The 18,365-nt window shown below is 52.2% G+C and overlaps 1 protein-coding gene across 1 annotated transcript in view; it reads right to left on the bottom strand.

Moving 5' to 3' along the window:
* The window catches only part of COL4A2 (collagen type IV alpha 2 chain), a 161,655-nt gene that overhangs the window by 44,615 nt on the left and 98,675 nt on the right, over nt 1-18,365 (bottom strand). Inside the window, exons 5-13 of the mRNA XM_025263079.3 lie at nt 11,846-11,980; nt 11,715-11,759; nt 9,425-9,541; nt 7,869-7,940; nt 7,498-7,533; nt 7,332-7,394; nt 5,536-5,571; nt 3,070-3,111; nt 2,149-2,247 (exon numbers count right to left, since the gene is read on the bottom strand). Of these exons, the coding sequence (XP_025118864.2) occupies nt 2,149-2,247; nt 3,070-3,111; nt 5,536-5,571; nt 7,332-7,394; nt 7,498-7,533; nt 7,869-7,940; nt 9,425-9,541; nt 11,715-11,759; nt 11,846-11,980 (645 nt within the window). The remainder of the gene's footprint in view (nt 1-2,148; nt 2,248-3,069; nt 3,112-5,535; nt 5,572-7,331; nt 7,395-7,497; nt 7,534-7,868; nt 7,941-9,424; nt 9,542-11,714; nt 11,760-11,845; nt 11,981-18,365) is intronic.

Consider the following 18,365-nt stretch of genomic DNA (forward strand, 5'->3'; position numbering starts at 1 on the left):
TGGCTTTAGAAAGCAACGTCAGTTTTATTTCTTTCAAAATAATTTTCTGTCTTTGTTTTTGGCTGCGTGGGGTCTCCACTGCTGCACGGGCTTCTCTCTAGCTGTGGCGCGTGGGGGCTTCTCTCTGGCTGCGGCGCGTGGGGGCTTCTCTCTGGCTGCGGTATGGGGGCTTCTCCCTGGCTGCGGCGCGTGGGGGCTTCTCTCTGGCTGTGGTGTGCGGGCTTCTCATTGCGGTGGCTTCTCCTGTTGCTGAGCACAGGCTCCAGGGCGTGGGGGCTTCAGTAGTTGCAGCCCCCGGGCCCTAGATTGTGGCTCAACGGTTGTGGCGCACGGGCTTAGCTGCTCTTTCCCCACCAGGGATCGAACCCGTGTCTCCTGCACTGGCAGGTGGTTTCTTTACGACTGAGCCACCCGTGATGTCATTTATATGATCAATTTCCCTCATTTCTCTTAGTCTAAAATGGGGAAGGAAATGCAGCGATGGATCTGTTCACCCATCAGTCCTAGAATAGCTCCCAGGATCCTGCAGTTCCAGACTGCCCCCTGCAGGCTGGCCAGGCCCAGACCTGGGACCCGTTGCCTCTGCAGTTCAGTCCAGTTCAGTCCCTCAGTTGTGTCCGACTCTTTGAGACCCCATGGATTGCAGCATGCCAGGCCTCCCTGTCCATCACCAACTCCCGGAATTTACTCAAACTCATGTCCATTGAGTCGGTGATGCCATCCAGCCATCTCATCCTCTGTTGCCCCTTTCTCCTCCTGCCCTCAACCTGTCCCAGCATCAGGGTCTTTTCAAATGAGTCAACTCTTTCCATCAGGTGGCCAAAGTACTCGAGTTTCAGCTTCAGCATCAGTCCTTCCAATGAACACTCAGGACTGATCTCCTTTAGGATGGACTGGTTGGATCTCCTTGCAGTCCAAGGGACTATCGAGAGTCTTCTCCAACACCACAGTTGAAAAGCATCAATTCTTCGGCTCTCAGCTTTCTTTATGGTCTAACTCTCACATCCATACATGACCACAGGAAAAACCATAGCCTTGACTAGATGGACCTTTGTTGGCAAAGTACTGTCTCTGCTTGTTAGCATTCCCTCTTAGCTGCAGAGAACAAGGAAATGTGGTTCAGCCGCTCAATGATCTCAGCAGGGTCGCACCTGCTCCGGCCTCACTCCATCCTGGGCTACTGTCCTGACACTGGACGGGGGCCCTACCCTGCTGATGGTCAGGTCCCTCCAGGAGCCAGAGTCCCTCATGTATCCACCCCGATGACCCTGGAGGCCCTGTCCTGCCTGGTGGTCCAGGGCTGTCCTGCTCGCAACCCGGCTGGCACATGACCGTCCCCTCTGGGCTCGCAGCAGCCGCTGCCCAGGCTGCCTCTGTCAGTGGTCAAGTCACTCGTAACGCTGCAGCTGCACACACTCACGTCCCCTGTGGGGGGTCCAGCCTGCCCTCTCCCATCCGTCCCCTGGCATTCACACCCCATCTTGACAGATGCTCGAGAGACAGGGATCAGGGTCTATGTTTGGGATTTTTGCCTTGGCTCCCGTGACCTTTTATGGTGCATCCCAGCCCGGCCACCACCCTGCTGCCCTACGAGGTCAGTATTCTACCCGGTCAGTGCTTCAGTCTTCATGAAGCACACGGCAACCAGAAGGCTTAGGATGGGTGAACGGTCTGTCTGAGTGAATGAGTGATAGAGAAGGGTGTTAATTTTTATTTAGACTCTAAGAGGATGCTTTTAATCAAACAAAACATTAACAGAAACTACAAGAGTCAGAAATCTGACTCTGACCCAAAAAGCCCACAGGGACGCTCCATGTCAGCTAAACGTAGGCTTTCTTTTGCTCACACAGCTCCATACCCTGGCAGTGAGCTGTGCTGCGACCACTGGCTACGTCTACACTAGAGACTGAAGACGGAGCTGAGATTCTTAAATGGATGCACGTGTTGGTTCCAATCATCAGGATCACGAGCAGCGACACTGAGACGCCTGCGACTGTGGGCAGTGTTTTCAACGCGTCATCTGCTAATTTGGTGGGTACGGCGTTTCCACTCTGAATGTGACTGAGTAAGACCAAAGAAAGCCACATCTTTTTCTCCTCCTCCTGTTAGTTCAAATGGGAGCACGTCAGTCTTGCTGCAGCCCTTTACCTTATACTGCTCTGGGAGAAGCTCGTACACCGGCGTGGGCTTCTCGACGTAACCGTTGTCCGGTGGAATCCCGTCGGGCCCCTGCAGTCCCATGTCGCCCTGTGAACGGTTTAGCAAAGCGATTGTCTTTAGATTGAAGGACACGATCGAGGTTGAATAAAAGCATGACCCCACCGCAAACTGCTGTTTCTGTCTTCGCGTATTACTTATCACATGTACATCAATTTTAATAGTGTTACAATCATAAGATAAAAACCGTATATAAGCCTGGATGGCAGGGGGTTTTGGGGAGGATGGATGCATGTGTATGTACAGCTGAGTCCCTTTGCTGTCCACCTGAAACTATCACAACACTGCTAATTGGCTGTACCCCAACATGAAACATTTTAAAAAACGTAAAAAGATCATATAGAATAAAGTAACAGTAAGGTAAGATCACTTGATTTCCACCTGCATTAACAATCATTTGGAATTTAGGCACATAAGCTGTTTTGCTTGGTCACAAAATGCGGTTGCATTTGCTTCAGTGGAATTATCTCCTTACAATGAATTTCTGTACAAGGAAGTCATTCGGTCTGTGCGCCAAATGTTTCGGTGGTTCTTGCTGTGTTTTATGCTACTGCTTTCTAAGACTGGTACCCAAGACATAAATCAGAACGGGCGTCCCAGGTGGCACTAGAAATAAAGAATCCACCTGCCAATGCAGGAGACGACAGAGGCGCAATTCAATCCCTGGGTCTGGAAGAGCCCTGTCTTGCAGATTCTAACCACACTGGAGCCTGTCTGGTAACCTGACACTTGACAATGATTGCTACCTTTCAAAGGGGGTATTTGCTGAGCACCTCAGCATAACAGCATAAAACGAAGACATTAGAATGAGCCGTCAGCATTTCCTAATTCAATCTAGTAAGTTTCCTTTACCTTTTCACCTTTTTCTCCATAAAAACCAAGTCCTCTGTTGCCCTGAAAGACAGATGGCTTCTGTAAGTTTAAAGTCAATAATCACAGTGAAATGAAATTATCTTTTTTTTAGAAAAAGAAATCTAATATCTGTGTATTTGCAACATCACTGGACAACTATCCTTCCTAATATTCTGGCTTCAGCTCCCAGGAACGAATTAACACAAAAGGAAAAGAAACGTCTTTTCTTTTGCTAATTCCATATATAAACGGTGTAATGAAAGTCTGAGTCCAGATATCACATAAAAATGAACGGGAGCAAATCGAGATGCTGTACCAGTTGCAGAAAGTGGCCCCTCACGTTGCACTTTGAGTGTTCACTAAAACTAAACCTTAAATGGCAAAAATTCTGGGTTCATAAAAATGATATACTAGTGTTTTAATAAAGCTCTGCTTTTAAGGAATTTGTATTTTATACTTTAAGCAAAACCTGAAAAACTGGGCTAAGAACAGCTGCTCTGTCACCCCTGGGGACACGCTGCCACTTGCTTAGATTGCCGATATATTTTACTGCTCAAATCCTGATGACCAAGAAGTTGACTATTAGTGATTTCCTCCTTGCGGCCCTGGGCTTTGACAGTCCAGGGCCCCTGCTAACTAACTGCTAACTCTCCCTCAGTCCCCTGGACCACACGGTGTGGATATCACCGATGGGGAGAGTGTCATCTCCTTGGACCGAAGCCTCACGGCGAACAGGTCATGGAGCTCAGGTCTGATCCCAGGTCTTCTGACTCTACAGGTCGGGTCTCAGAGCGTCTCCTTGGGTTCTGGCTCCTCTGGGCTCGGAACATAACCGTTTCCTGCCTGGGATCCCAATCTGAGGACCGTGATTCATACTCTCCTCTGCCTTAGGCTTTCTCATTTTGGTAAAACAATCCTAAATTTCACAGGAAGATGTCCTAACCCTCTTAATGATGGTGTTCTTTGGGTTTAGCCAAACTTTTCATCATCCTTTCTGCTTCAGAGGCAGACCGGGAAGGCGCCCCGGCGTGCATTTGACAGTTTCATGAGAGGAGTGTCCACGCATGGGTGGGAGGGCTGACCGCCCGCCAGGTGGGCCGCGGGACAAACCACGGGCAGCTCAGGAAGGCCCATGTCCTCTGACTGCCCATGGCTCTGCTGCCCTCCCGGGGCTCCTGTTCCCGCCGAGCTGCAGGATCCCGTGGGGCCCACCCGATCTCCACACCACACAGCCCCCTGCCTCTGATGCCCTGAGTTTCCACAAATAGAAACAAAGCCTTTCATTAATTTTTGCTTTCTCTTTGCTTCCTTCCCACCTGGCTGGGGAGCTGAAATCAAAGCACAGAAATGCAGCCAGGCGAGACAAGAATGAGATCTGCTTGGGACCCCAACATCCCCCTGCCTCGAAAACCGGTGTCCAGGGCACCAGGAAGTGACCTGCTGGAGGCCTGGGGCTGTTTGTGCTGCAGCCAAGTGGGGATTTGAGGCGACCTTGGGGCTCCCCGCCCCATCCTACATCTGCGTCTCTTGGCTCTGGGCCGTTCCCAGCCCGCCCTGGGCGGCGGGACGGCGGGGAGCCGGGTGGGGGGTGGGGGCGGGTGGGCAGAAGCCTTAACGAGCTCCAGCCGCAGCCAGAAGCTGAGTCAGAGATGATGGGAGCTGGGGTCGGGGTGGTGACAGCCGAGGTCTCCAGGCGGCAGGGAGATGGGGTTTCTGTGGGTCAGGCCTGGGAATGGGCAGGCCGGGGAGGCGTCCTTGGCCTTACGCAGGCCATGGAGTGGTTCTGAAATGTTCCTAACGGTAGCCCAGTATTTCTGACTCATGTCGGGGTTTGACCAAATACATCCCTCGCCAGCCTCCTACGGCTTGTCCTGGACATTTGTTTAACTTTCCCAGGTCACATTAAACCCAAATTCTGCCCACGTTCCTAACAAGCCACCAACTTTGTGGTGCTCCAGCCCACTGAATCGTCTTTCTCTGATGGAAAGAGGACAGTGCTGGGCCAGAGCCTGGCTTGAGGCTCCCTGAATACACCCCCAGAGGCTGGCAGCACGCTCTGGGAGGGCCCACCTGCACCCAGGGAGGAAGAAGGCCGTCGGCTCCCCGCACAACTCCAGCTCTGCCTTGTCCCGTCCCGTGAGAGAGCACGTTATGGGTAAGCAGGGGTTGTCCCCGACGTGCTCTACATCTCTAATCACACATTCCCAGCTGGACTTTCATGCGGCCACAGGAATGCTGTGTGATTTTCAGACAAGAAGTCATTCCACACATCCACTTACTTAATGACTTCATGCATGGATTTATTCTTGGAGTTTAGAGCCTTGTCTTATAACTCTGTATACAGTCCTCCTCATGAGACAAACGATGTACTTGTCAGCCAGGTAGTTCCATGGTCAAGAAGGAGACACAGAAACACGCGAGGCCCCGGTTCCCTCCCCCTCACCCACCGTGCCCCCAGTAACTTACTGGCTGTCCTTTGGGTCCAGGGGGTCCAGGTGGTCCCTGCACAAACACAAAGAAATCTGTCAGCTGTTTTCTTTATCCGAGGACCCAGATGACATCTGCTCAGGAGCCCTGGGAAAGCTGTCCGCTGTGTGTTCAGCACACCGGGGAGGATGCGAAGAGCCTTCTGGCACATTCGTCTCGGCGGGGACGTGGGGCTGGAGGGCGGAGGACAGGGGGTTGGGCCCGGTTCTCAGGGTCCACCGGCTGCCCGGGCACAGCTGCTCCTGGTTTGCCTTTCTGAGCTCAGGCTTTTGACCTGACCCGGGTCCTGCTCACGCTGGCTCTGCTCCCTCCACGAGGCCCTGGCCCGTTCCTCCAGAGACGGCCCCTGCTGGCCTCCCGTGCATCCCCCTACCCGGCACCACCTCGCTCTTCCCGCTGCTGGGCCGGCAGGCAAGCACGCACAGAGTTAATCTACAGCCGGCCCCTCGGCAGGGCTGGGAATCCGCCCTCCAGGATCACCTCGTGCTCCTGCGGAGCAGTCCCCGCCAACGCCACTGAGGGTGGAAGCTTTACATGTGCCTTAGAAGAGCCAGGAGTGTTGATGTAGAACAGGTAGGGGGGCAGGGGGCCGTGGGAGGCCTCAGTGGTTCATGTGAAGACCCGGAGGCTGGTACCTCAGCTCGGGGAGGTGGGGAGCACCCTGCTGTTTATTTCCCAGAACTGTGTAAAGCAGGGGACCCCCCCCCGCCGCCCCGAGGCCCGCGTTCTGTAAACGGGAGGCTGTGTGTGTACAAGGGCTGAGAGCACCTTGAAACATGAGCCTGTCTCCTTCCCTTCGGCCAAATCTCAAGGCTAGAGGGCTGCTGGGGAAAACGACCAGCACGGCCCCGGGGAACTGTGCTCCGTAGAGACATGATCGATTGTTGCGATTATTATCCGTGGTCTGAGAGAAGCGAATGAGCACTCCCACCCCAGCTGCTGGTGTGACGGACCTGCCCTCAGACACACGTGTCCGCTGCCTCTCCGCGGGTCCCATGGCCCCTGTCCACGGCCGCCTCAATCTCGGGGCACGGTGTTCTCTGAGAAGGACTCTCTCCCCTGCACGGTGTTCTCTGAGAAGGACTCTCTCCCCTGAGGCCACAAGCGCTCCCTGAGTAACTTAAGGCCTGATTGTCTTATTAATAAAAAACGTGGACTAGCAGAGAGTCGGGCGCTTTGCAGGAGCCTGTTCACCTCTTGGTCTCTGTTCAGTGGGAAGGATCCGCGGTGGCCAGGCCTGGGGACTCTCCCTCCTTGGGCAGGCCCTCCTCCAGCCAGGGGTTTGGCTGCCAAGCCTCACTCCTGATTAGACTTGCAGGAGGAGGGGACACCTGTAGACCGCCAGTCAGTTGGGGCCCGAGGGTCACCTGGTTAACTGATGTCTAGCATCTCACCTGTCATGGTGGCTGTGCCCAGGTGCCTTACCCCTGCTCTGAGGTGTCGCCAGCAGACCCCATTTCTTCCCTATGGACCCGTGGGACACTGGTCTGCTTTGCTCAGGATGACGGGCCCCTGTCAGCTGGTCAGCTGTGGGGCTGGGAGAGTGTGTGCCTGACTGGAAGGGCCAGACCAGTGCCAGGCCAAAATCTGACCTAGCTGGCGTTGAGTCTTCACTCTCAACCTTGATGGCGGCAACAGGGACAAGGGACGGCCTGGGTGGTCTTGGCGACCACGTGCGTCAGGCACGCCGTGAGGCCTCCGCCAGCGTCCGCGCTGCCTGCGTCTCGGAGGATGTTCCACACCCGTGAGGGTGAGCACGTGAGCCTGGAACTTACCGGTCTTCCTGGGGCTCCAACCGGACCCATCTGTCCCACGGGCCCAGGGCGGCCGGGAGGCCCCTACGGACAGGCAACGGAGAAGGCGGTTAGGGAGGCAGGAGGGGTGGAGCCCGGAGCCCTTCAGGTTCTGCCCGGTCTCTTCTCTAACAAAAACAATGCTTACCTGCAAGCCGACCAGTCCCGGCTCTCCAGGTTCCCCCTAATTGAGAAGAAAGAGTTTGAAGAGTTTCAGCTTTTAAGAATCTGTGGACTTGGTTGCACTTTACTTCAGTGTTGGAAATAAGCATATAAAACACACCCGCTGTCTAAGGACTCGGTGATGTTAATTACGTAGAGAGCTGCGCTGCCGTGAGTACGAGGAGGGCGGCCCGCAGGCAGTGCAAGACGGCCGACAGCGTGGCGGCCAGCGAGAGGACCTCGAATCAGTGGAGATTCTGGCTTGTGGACACTGTGCGTCCCCCCGCTCGACTCAGAGGTCACTCTTAAGGGGGAGTGTACACGGGGCTCGGTCGTGCCCCGTCTCTGCAGACTTACCCTGTATTTGTCGCGGTCCTCTGAGGACAGAGCGTAGGGCTCGCCTTTCTGCCCTTTCGGTCCTTGGGGCCCCTGAATGCGCATATGCGGCAAAGAAAGAAAAACACCAACGGTCCATTACACTCAGCACAGTGACATGATGGGAGTCACTGCCTGCCCCCGTTTGTGGGCGATGTCCAGCTGTTCTTATGGCCAAACGAGACTATTCTGAACATCCAACTCTACCTTAACCGTGAGGTGAGACTTTTATTTTCATATTTACCCAACAGCATCTTTCTTAAAGTTAAAAAAGAAATATTCAATGGGATTTAATTTTCAGAAACCCAAGTAAAGGTTCAGCAGACGAATACTTTCCTCTCCCAAACTGTCCCTTTTCTTTGTAATGATACTATTCCATGTCTTCTTTGCATTTGCATGCTAAAATATCGATACATACACCCCTCAGTACTATTTGTGGGAGAGATTCTGGGTCATCCGTTAAAAATGGGATTGTGTCGAGTATATTGCATTGGCCAAAAAGTTGGTTTGGGCTTTCCGTGACATCTGAATGAACTTGGCCAGCCCAGTACATGACACACAGGTACATAAGCACACAGGCCTTTTAATATCTACATATAAAACCTGTATTTTAAAGTGACTGATATATTTATTGATAATGAAAGCTATGATATTAGAATAGAGCAGAGTGTAGCTTATTGATAAGTTGAATCACATGGAAAAGAAACAGCCAGCAAATGGGGAGCTGGAGGGCAGAGGTGTGAAGATAACCAGAAATCGGTCAGCTTAAGGGAAATGTAATGAAGATTGTTACTGCTGCCCTTCCCTCACCTTAAAATGCTTTTTAAGTAAAAAGTTTTGCCAAAAAGTGTTAGTTTAACCCTGAATTTGGAATATATTGCTATAAGGTAGCAACATATTATCAAAAAAGATTGTTTGCACAGACCCTAAGAAATAAATGAGGTCATGAAATAGATCATTATATGAAAGTTCTTCCATTAAGAAAAGTAAAGTCTACCTTGTATATCCTGGAGAACAAAACTGTTTTTTCATGTCACAAAGGATGTTAGACTCTAATAAAATGATGACTAATAGAGAAGTCTGTTCAAGGTTTAAGCTTTTTAAAATTTTAGTTCCACGATTCCACTATTATTCTTGCTATTTGAATGGGAGGAAGTGATGGTATGCTTGGGAGACAAACCCATTACCTTCTATTTAACAGGCAAAGGACAAAGGGGAAATGGAGCTCTCTGAGTCCAGCACGCCTAGATGTTGGCAAGAAACCTCAGCAGCGGAGGCGTGCCCCGTCCTGACTGCTAACCGAGGGTGGGCAGCCACCGTTTCTGGGGTGGAAAGGTGGTCTGGGCACGTGCCTGCTCCCCCACCCCCAACACCATCCTGCAGCAGGAGGCAGCCCGCCCTCCCGAGAGACCTTCCCTAAGGCAGTTTCTCAAGGGGGTCCTCGGCGGGCCCTCCTGAAAGCGACACCTTTCCTGCATTTCCACCACCCAGACTCTGGAGCCGACCAGCGGAGCAGACTGAGCACTGCCCGTACTCACGCGGGGCCCGAGGAAGCCGCCGGGGCCCGGGGGTCCTGCGTAGCCCGAGTCGCCCATGGTCCCATTGCAGCCGTCATACCCAGGAGGTCCTCTGGGTCCGCCTTGCCCGGGATGGCCCTGGAAATAGACAAGCCATTGGGCCTCCAGCCCCCAGGGGCGTAGGTTTCATGTCACTGGGATGAGGCAGCTTCAACCCTTCTCAGAAGAGATGCCTCCAAGCTCCTCATCCCCTCCTGAATTAGCGGTCTGCTCTCGGCCTTCCTGACTCCCCTAGACTGGATCTGAGACATTTGACATTGCATGCCAACCTGATCTTAATTTGAGCTTGTCCTTCAAAGGAAAATTTCAATTCTATTGAGTTAAATGTCCATCTTGTGTTCAACATCCAAGCAGGTCTATTTCTGGATGATACAGCTCTTAGATTTTACTGTACATCAACTTAGTTTATGACTTCTTTTTTAAAATTTATTTATTTTTAATTGAAGGATAATTGCTTTAAATATTACGTTGGTTTTCTGCCATACATCAATAGGAATCAGCCGCAGGCATATATGTCCCCTCCCTCTGGAACCCCCCTCCCCCTCCCACCCCACCCCAACCCTCCAGGCTGTCTCTGAGCACCGGTCTGAGCTCCCTGAGAGAAGCACGGAAACGTACACATGACCACATGTAAAACAGACAGCCAGTGGCAACAAGCTGTAAATGATTCTAGGCAGCTAAAAGTACAGGGTCCCTCAAACTCTATGTTCATTAGGTGCTCAGATATAGCAGTGGGGTTTACGTTAACTTGCTGGGAGCGTCTCTCGGACTTCGGCATCGAGGAGACTGAGTTTGGCAGCCCTGACATCCCAGAGAAAATGACCAGGTATCTGCTTACTATGATCACCCCTCCAGGTGATGATCATTTCCTCTCTAGTTTGAGAAATATTTGCTTCTGACATTACATGAGCACAAAGTGGAAAAAACCAACGGAAACACGACACCCGTCAGTTACAGTATGTTTCCACAAGGTCACTCCATCTAAAGCTCAGCCTTCTGCTTCCAGAAGAGCACAGCAAGGGACAATCCCAAGAGGCCAAAAAAAGTAGGTTAAAAATGGGCAATCTCATCAGAGGCAGCTGGTAAGAAAATGCTCTGGTTATTTGTTTAACCCTTGAAATCTGCAAATTCTTCAACTCTGCCAATTTCTCAAGATTCTGACTCATGCACGAGTCATTTCCTTAACCATGCACAGCTGTGTGCTGTCACCGACGTGTCTGTTGGAGCCCCTCCCAGGGGACACCAGGGATCATGGCCATGCGGGTCTCACGTCTTGGTCAGGGGGGTGGGGCTTCCTTTCTTCAGCTCTGCCTCCTGCTGCAAAAATCTCCTTGAACGTGGAGCTAACGAAAAGCGGCAATTCTCTGACTGCTGTCCCCTCATACCCTTCCCCCTTTCTTCTGCAATGGAGCAGCCTCACTTGTGTAGCCTGGAGTGTGTGTGTGTGTGTGTGTGCGTGCATGTATGAGCATGATGACAGATAACATGTGTGGTGCACGTGTGTGCATGCATGTATGGGCACGCTGACACGGCACAGACATTGGCATGAATGTGAGGTTCTGGAGGCAGATGTCCTTAAACATCAGCTGCGGAGGGATGGAGCAGGTCTGAACGTGGGATAAACACATGTATCCCGGAGGCCGAGATGGGCAGGAAGCCGTCCCTGGGAAGTCTGCCCCCGGGCCCCAGGAGGAGGCTGTGAGTCAGGCTGCTCTGTTTATTTTCTTGTGCCACAAGAAGTAAAGTAAACTAGGTTAGAAAAACACATTTTATTGCATTCTGAGATTTTCTCATGGACAAAGCATGCCTTTCGTCTTCTCTCTGCACGGTTGCTACCAGGAGTCTGAGCCTCTGCACAAACTTCAGGGCAGTCCCTGCTCTGGGCAGGACGGCTTTCCACTCGGGCGGTTCTGGAGTTCAAACGCGGTGTAAGACTGGCTCCTTATGGCCCGCCTGTGCCGCCTGCAGCTGGTTACCAGTAACAAGGGGGCTCCCCTTTCACCCTTGTCACCTTTGCGGCCCTGCAGTCCTGGAAACCCCAGTTTTAGCATAGTAGCCTCCATGCCAAGTCCAGAAGACCATTTACAAAGGAAGCAGTTTGTCCAAGAGATGAGTGGGTTCCCGGGGTTCACCCACAGCTGGTGTTATAGACAAGAAAGGGGACACACGTTAGAAGTGTGCCTGTGCGTCACAAACGGATTGTTTTGCACGTATACGGTGCTTTGCAATTTTAATCTTATGAAAAACTTACGGGAATTCCGTCGGCACCAGGGAATCCCGAAACACCTCTTGGTCCCTGTAAAGAAGACAAACAGACTTAAGGCAGGCCAGGACACCGCCCCCTTCCCCCCACGAGAGAAGCGCCCACAGTCCCATACGTACCACGTCTCCCTTCGGGCCTGTGATCCCGGGGGCTCCTCTTTCACCCTTGTCACCCTTGCGGCCTTGCAGTCCTGGGAACCCCTGTAGCCCGGGGGGCCCGGTGTACCCCTGGGGGCCCACCGGCCCTGGCTGGCCCTGTGGGAACAACACTCGGTCAGTGTCCACAAGTCATAACCACGTGTCATGGTTATGGTTATTGGAACGTCTCCAATCATGCTGCTTTTGAAACTATACTTTTCATGCTTAAAGAGCTATACTCTTCAGAGAGCACTCTGTGTAAATCACCATCTTCTTCCACGAGAGCCATGAAGTGATTCCTGGCTGAGAAAGTAACAGAGTTCAAAGGGGAGGAAATACTAAATGTGAGACAAAAATTATCCTCAAGTACTAAAGCGAAGTTATTGTGAAATGCTAATATTGGGTTGGCATGAAATAATCAATTGACTTAAAAAAAAAAGTCCTTTCAGTATAAACGAAGGTGCCAGACAAGTTCCTGAGATCATCTCTGTCTCACATAATGCACGCAATGGGCATGGATCACATAATGCACGCAATGGGCATGGATCACATAATGCGCGCAATGGGCATGGATCACATAATGCGCGCAATGGGCATGGATCACATAATGCGCGCAATGGGCATGGATCACATAATGCGCGCAATGGGCATGGATCACATAATGCGCGCAATGGGCATGGATCACATAATGCGCGCAATGGGCATGGATCACATAATGCGCGCAATGGGCATGGAGATGCAACTAGCACCCAGATACCAACACGACCCCCAGATGTTTAAGTGGTTAGACAGTCTCTCATCCTGTACACACACACACCCCGAATGCATACACGAGTATGTGTGTGTGTACAGAGAAAAAATAAAAGTTTCTGAAATGCATAAAACGTACATCCATAGCCCTGCTGCTGCTGTTCCATCGCCAAATCGTGTCCAACTCTTTTTGCGACCTCAGAGACTGTAGCCCACCAGGCTCCCCTGTCCATGGGATTTCCCAGGCAAGAATCCCTGGGGTGCATTGCCATTTCCTCCTCCTGGGGAACTTCCCGACCCAGGGATCAAACCCGTGTCTCCTGCGCTGGCAGGCAGATTTTTTACCACTGAGTCATCTGGGAAGCCCTTGCATATCCCTTAGCATGGCTATGATTTAAAAAAAAGAAAAGACGAAATTATGTGTTGGCAGGAATTTGGAGAAGTTGCTCTGTTGCAGGGAATGGAAACGGTGGCCACTGGGGAAAACGGCACGGAGGCACCTCAAAAACGGAACAGAGAATCACCCGCAACCCAGCAATCCCACTTCTGTGACCACACTCAGAAGGGTGGGAAGTAGAGACTTGGACAGATCATGTCTGCACCCATGTTCATGGTAGCATTTTCCAGAACTGTCGAAGGTGGAGGCTCCCATGGATGCAATATGGTTAAGCACGATGGTCTGTCCAAACAACGGACTCTTCTTCACCTTAAAGGGGTAGGAAACTCTGACCCAGGCCATAGCATGGATGGACCCTGAGGACACATACTGAGCGAAATGAGCCCGCCACGCAGGGACAAACGCTGTCTGATTCTACTAACATGGGGTCCCTAGAGGAGTCACATTCGTAGAGATGGAAAGTGCCAGAGAGGTGACCGGGGGCTGGGGGAGGGGAGTGGGCAGTTACGGTTTAATGGGGACAGACTCTCAGTTTGGAAAGATGAAAAAGCTCTGGAGACAATGGTGATCATGACTGTACAAAACATAAATGTGCTTAATGCCACGAAACTGCGCAAAAATGGTTAAGCTGGTACATTTTATGCTGTGTACATCTTACCACAATCAAAATGAAAAGATTAAAAAGGGGTTCCAGCTCTCTTATTATTGGAACTAATTTATGCATTACAGGTCTATTTTAATGAATGTCCCAGGTTCGCCCAAACTGAAGAAAGTAACAAGACAAAACCAAACCCCAACATCTCTGTCTTGATTTCTTAAAGGAAGGATTCTGCTGTTGCTTCATCCCACAGGCCCTTTCTCTCTGAGCCTCATTCACTCTCGCATTTCAAATGCCTGTCTTGTCTTTAGGTTGAGGGGGTACTGAGTCATTACTTCTAGACTTCTCTTTTATAGCCTGTAAAAAGCCTTTCTTGTATAAACTGTGCCACTAAGCCGTTTTTCTGTCCGGGCAAAAGTTTATAATCTGTCCTTGACACTGCACAGCGCTGGGGGGAAGCGAGCGGCTTCAGATGCAGCTGGCGGTGTGGCGTTCACATGGGATGGGCGAGGGAGGAAGGGCGTGGGGGACCCCGCCTGCGATGGCCCCACCGCCCCCACGCTGCCCCTCCCTGCAGGTGCCGGCCAGGGGCGTGGGGCGAGCGGGGAAGCGGCTTTTTGGGGTGGAGGATGCAGATGGAGACTAAGATGGAGTTTGGCGGCTGAGATGAGCCCTTAGGCTTGGGGCCCTGTGTCCTCAGATGACAGGGAGCCTGGGCGCCCCTCGGGGCCGGGTCAGCGTTTCACAGATGGTGGGTTCCCTGCTCGCCCGGGGGCCCCTCGGGGCCGGGTCAGCGTTTCACACATGGCGGGTTCTCTGCTCGCTCCGTAAGCGGTACAGAATCCAGCCAGCGCTCCCCTGGAGTAGCCTGACCGCAGCATGGCATGGAGCCACGCAGCCGGCGTGCTTGAATGTCTGGAGAAGGTGAGACAGGCTCAGGAGGACTGCGTGGCCAGCCGGGCCCTGGACACGTGGCGTCCCTGTCTGATGCCCGGGGCTTCGGGTCGCCGCATCTGTCGGCGGTTTGGGGACACAAATGCTTTGACTCAGATTTTTATGGCTCTTCCTCAGCTATGCTTGTCTCCGTCTTGTTTGTGACCACAGACCAAGCCTCTAAGCCTGCAAGTCCCGTCACCCTCAGGGGCTTCTGTCTGTTAGTGTCCTCAGGGAGCAGCCTTGGGGACACGCGGATCCTGTTTGCACCGTTATTTTTTATTGTCCATAAACTACATCTCTCTCCGAGGATGACTGTCTAGCACCAACCGTTAACCCAGATGGAGTACAAGCCTCTTAACGAGAAGCATCCCTTTGTCTCGTGTTTGTTGACCGTTCCGGGCTCCCTTTGACGGGGGGAACCAATGGCGTCACGGCCTTGTTTTCCTCCCATTGTCAGTAAACTTCTTACCCTTGGCATCTCTGACGGGAAGTCTGGCTTTGGGAATAAAACTCCAGTCTTCCCTTTTCCGGAACACGCCGTCACTTTTTTCTTTTTATTAAGGTGAAATTCCCAAACCACAAACCTATCCGTTGTAAAGCGGCTTCTGGTACACTCACAGCGTCCTCCGCCCATCTCTTCTATCTATTCCAGAAGACCTTCATCACCCCCGAGAATCCCACGCCCGCCTCCAGCTCTGGTACCCGCCCTTCCGCTTTCGGTGTCTGCGGGATTTGCCCACTCTGGGTATTTCACGTCAGTGGAATCATTCATATGATACGTGACCTTTCATGTCTGGCCTCTTAAAACAAGGCTGTTGAGGTTCGTCCACGCCACAGCTTTGGTCACTACTTCACGTTTATGGCTGAACACGACTCCACTGTGTGGATAAGCTAGTTTCTTATGAATAAACTGTGTGAACACGCTCACCCTGCTCTCTTGAGTCCTGTGTTCAGTCCTTTTGGGTCTGTTACTTAGGAGTGGACCAGCTGTATCACGTGGACTCTGAAGGCTTGAGGAGCTGCCAGGCTGTGATCCGGGCTCATTTTACATTCTTATGAGCAATGTGTGAGGATCCTAAACTTCTCTACAATCCCGCCATCAGTTGTTATTTTCTATTTTTTAAAAAATAAAGCCTAGAGGGTGTGAACCAGAGTCATTCTGAGGAGGAATGGGGAAAAGCCAGGAAGAGCCTGGAGCGGATCTGAATTATTCCTCGTCCTCCAGGGTGGAACCCCAGGATGGTTCCAGCCCTTCACTGCACGCCCTGCGAGGCTGGGGCTGAAGGGACGCTCGCGTCAGGGTCCGAGCCCTGGGTGTGCGTGCTTTGGTCGTCAGGGGTAAGATCCCCCCTAGGGGAGCCTGTGCCGGGGGCACCTGGGGTGTCTGCAGAGAGCGGCTGGAGGAACCAGTAACAGAAAGGGTCCCCCTCTGTCCTGATCGTCATCCTTATCAGCTTCCAGCCTCAGACGGCAAGTCCCGATTGGAAAAGCTACTTCCACCTCTTCCTTTCATGATAAGTGATGTTAAAAATAAAAAGTACCCCAGAAAGGGTAGGACTGTAGCTTAAAGGTCTTTGCATAAACTTCTAAAACTCCTAACACTCCCACAAAATACTTGATGAAAGTATTTCCACAAAATACTTCTCAAGAGCCAGCAGACACCTGGCAAGGAGCCGCGAGCCCGTGGGCTCTGGCCTTGCCCGCCCCCAGCAGACACCTGGCAAGGAGCCGCGAGCCCGTGGACTCTGGCCTTGCCTGCCCGACACTTGATTTGTGTCGATATGTATCACCTCCTAGGGAAGCGAAAACGAGAGGATCTTGAAATCCTCCGTCCTCCGGGATGGAGCCCTGTGAAAGCTTTCAACAAATGGTTCCTCTCATTTTATTCCCAGGACAACTGCGTGAAGTCAGCGTCACCCCCGCTTGAGAGGGAAGGTTACGGGGGTCTAGGGGGTCAGTCAGGGTTAGGGATGACGGATGCATTTAGATCTGGGGGGGATTCCATCTTCCATGACACCCTTGCTGCTCCAAGAGAGGTCGGGGAGCCTCATCCGCATCGCCTGAGAACTCGCGGGAACTGCGGAGTCTCAGCCCCGCCCAGCCCTCCTGCCACGGCACTGACGTGATCCCGGGAGGACTCCTTGCACTGTGAAGTCTGCAAACCGCTGCCCGACCCTGCCCTCCTCCCCCTCGTGGGAGAAGGCTGGTGTCTCTTTATCTTTAAACTTTTAATTTTGCATTGGGGTATAGCTGATTAACAATGCTGGGATAGTTTCTGGTAGACAGAGAAGGGACTCAGCTATACACACGTATCCATTCTCCCCCAAACTCTCCTCCCATCCAGGCTGCCACATGACATTCAGTAGAGTTCCCCAGGCAGGTATCTTCAAATAAGAAAACTCTCTTATGCACGAGATTGCACCTCAGAAACAAGATCAGGATTCCTGAGCTGGGCAGAGGGAAATCTAATATTTATGTGTGTTGAAGACTATTTCTAACTGAACTGTCTCGGTCTCAGGCTCTGGTGATAATTCCAGGAAGGGAGATGCTGGGCACTGTTAGGAGTGAGGGGTGCTCACGGCCGCTCCCTTTGGGAAACCATCGTGGAGGAGGAGTGGGTTGTCCTGGCTGGTTCTTGAAGCTGGAGTCTGGGCGCGGCTTAAATACTACGACCCTGGAGGGAATGCACGGCATGTCCTGAGATGCTGACTAAGCCTTCATGCACTTGGAATTCTCACTTATGGGAAAAGGGGCAAAATATATCTGTGCACACGCTGAAAGCTCCAGGACCTCAGCCTCTGAAATAAAAGTGGAAGACGGATGCTTGGTCAAGGTTCCGAGAAATCACGCCTCACAGGCAAACACGCCCAAGGAGGTGCCCTCTGCCATCCAGTTTATTAATCTGAGCACTCGCGTTGGGTAAGGGAGGAAAGAGTTTCATTTATCAAGGAAGGCCGGAGAGGAGCGTTTCCGAGGCCCAGCCCGCATCTCTGCATGTCGGGACTTTTCATCTGCGGCACGGTGCTTTCCTGGTAGGACGAGAATCAGCTTTCCATGCCAGCTTCTGAATAGTAGGAAATCCCTTCTCCTTCCTAAGGGTACTCTTCCTGTCTCGCCTTTTACGGGCCCCGGGCACCCCTCCAGGCGCCTGCATCCTCCCCAGACCCTGGCGGCCCCTCCTGCCCTCCACGTTCCCGCCCTTCGGATGCAGTGACCTGTGACCTTCGCCCTTCCAATGCAGTGACCTGTGACCTTTGGGGGATTCTGGGCCCAGGCCCAGCCCACCCTTGGAGCTGTTCACACACATTTGAGAACATGGGAAACAGCCCCAAAGGTGAGAAAGACCATCTTTTAAGATTCAGGAAAATATTTTGCTCAGCTAAATTTTAGGATCAGTCACCTTTCTTAGGGATGATCGTTAGGGTTTGTGAGCAATTTCTGATCGCCCGGCAGGGTGACTGACATTAGTGCCTATTCCAAGCTGGCGATAACGTGGCAGTTAGTACTGGACAGGACATCACACATAACGGTCAGTAAGCGAGTGACTCGGTGACTGGACAGCTGCCTACTCCAGGCCAGACAGACAGACAGACACTTGGCTTAACTGATGTTAACTCTGCTGCCCTTTCCCCTAGATTCTTATCAATATACAGCAAGACATCAGTCCCACCCTGGGTGAAATCCCAAATGAAAGGTTTCACATGTTCCTCAACGAGGACGATATGGCCTCCCGGAACACCTGCTGGCCTCTTCTCCAAAACTGTCTCACAGACGGTGGTGCTGATGTGAAGGAAATAACATCCATACGCAGAGAAACCTGC

The sequence above is a fragment of the Bubalus bubalis genome, chromosome 13 (genome assembly GCF_019923935.1).
Source record: "Bubalus bubalis isolate 160015118507 breed Murrah chromosome 13, NDDB_SH_1, whole genome shotgun sequence".
Taxonomy (NCBI): Eukaryota; Metazoa; Chordata; class Mammalia; order Artiodactyla; family Bovidae; genus Bubalus; species Bubalus bubalis.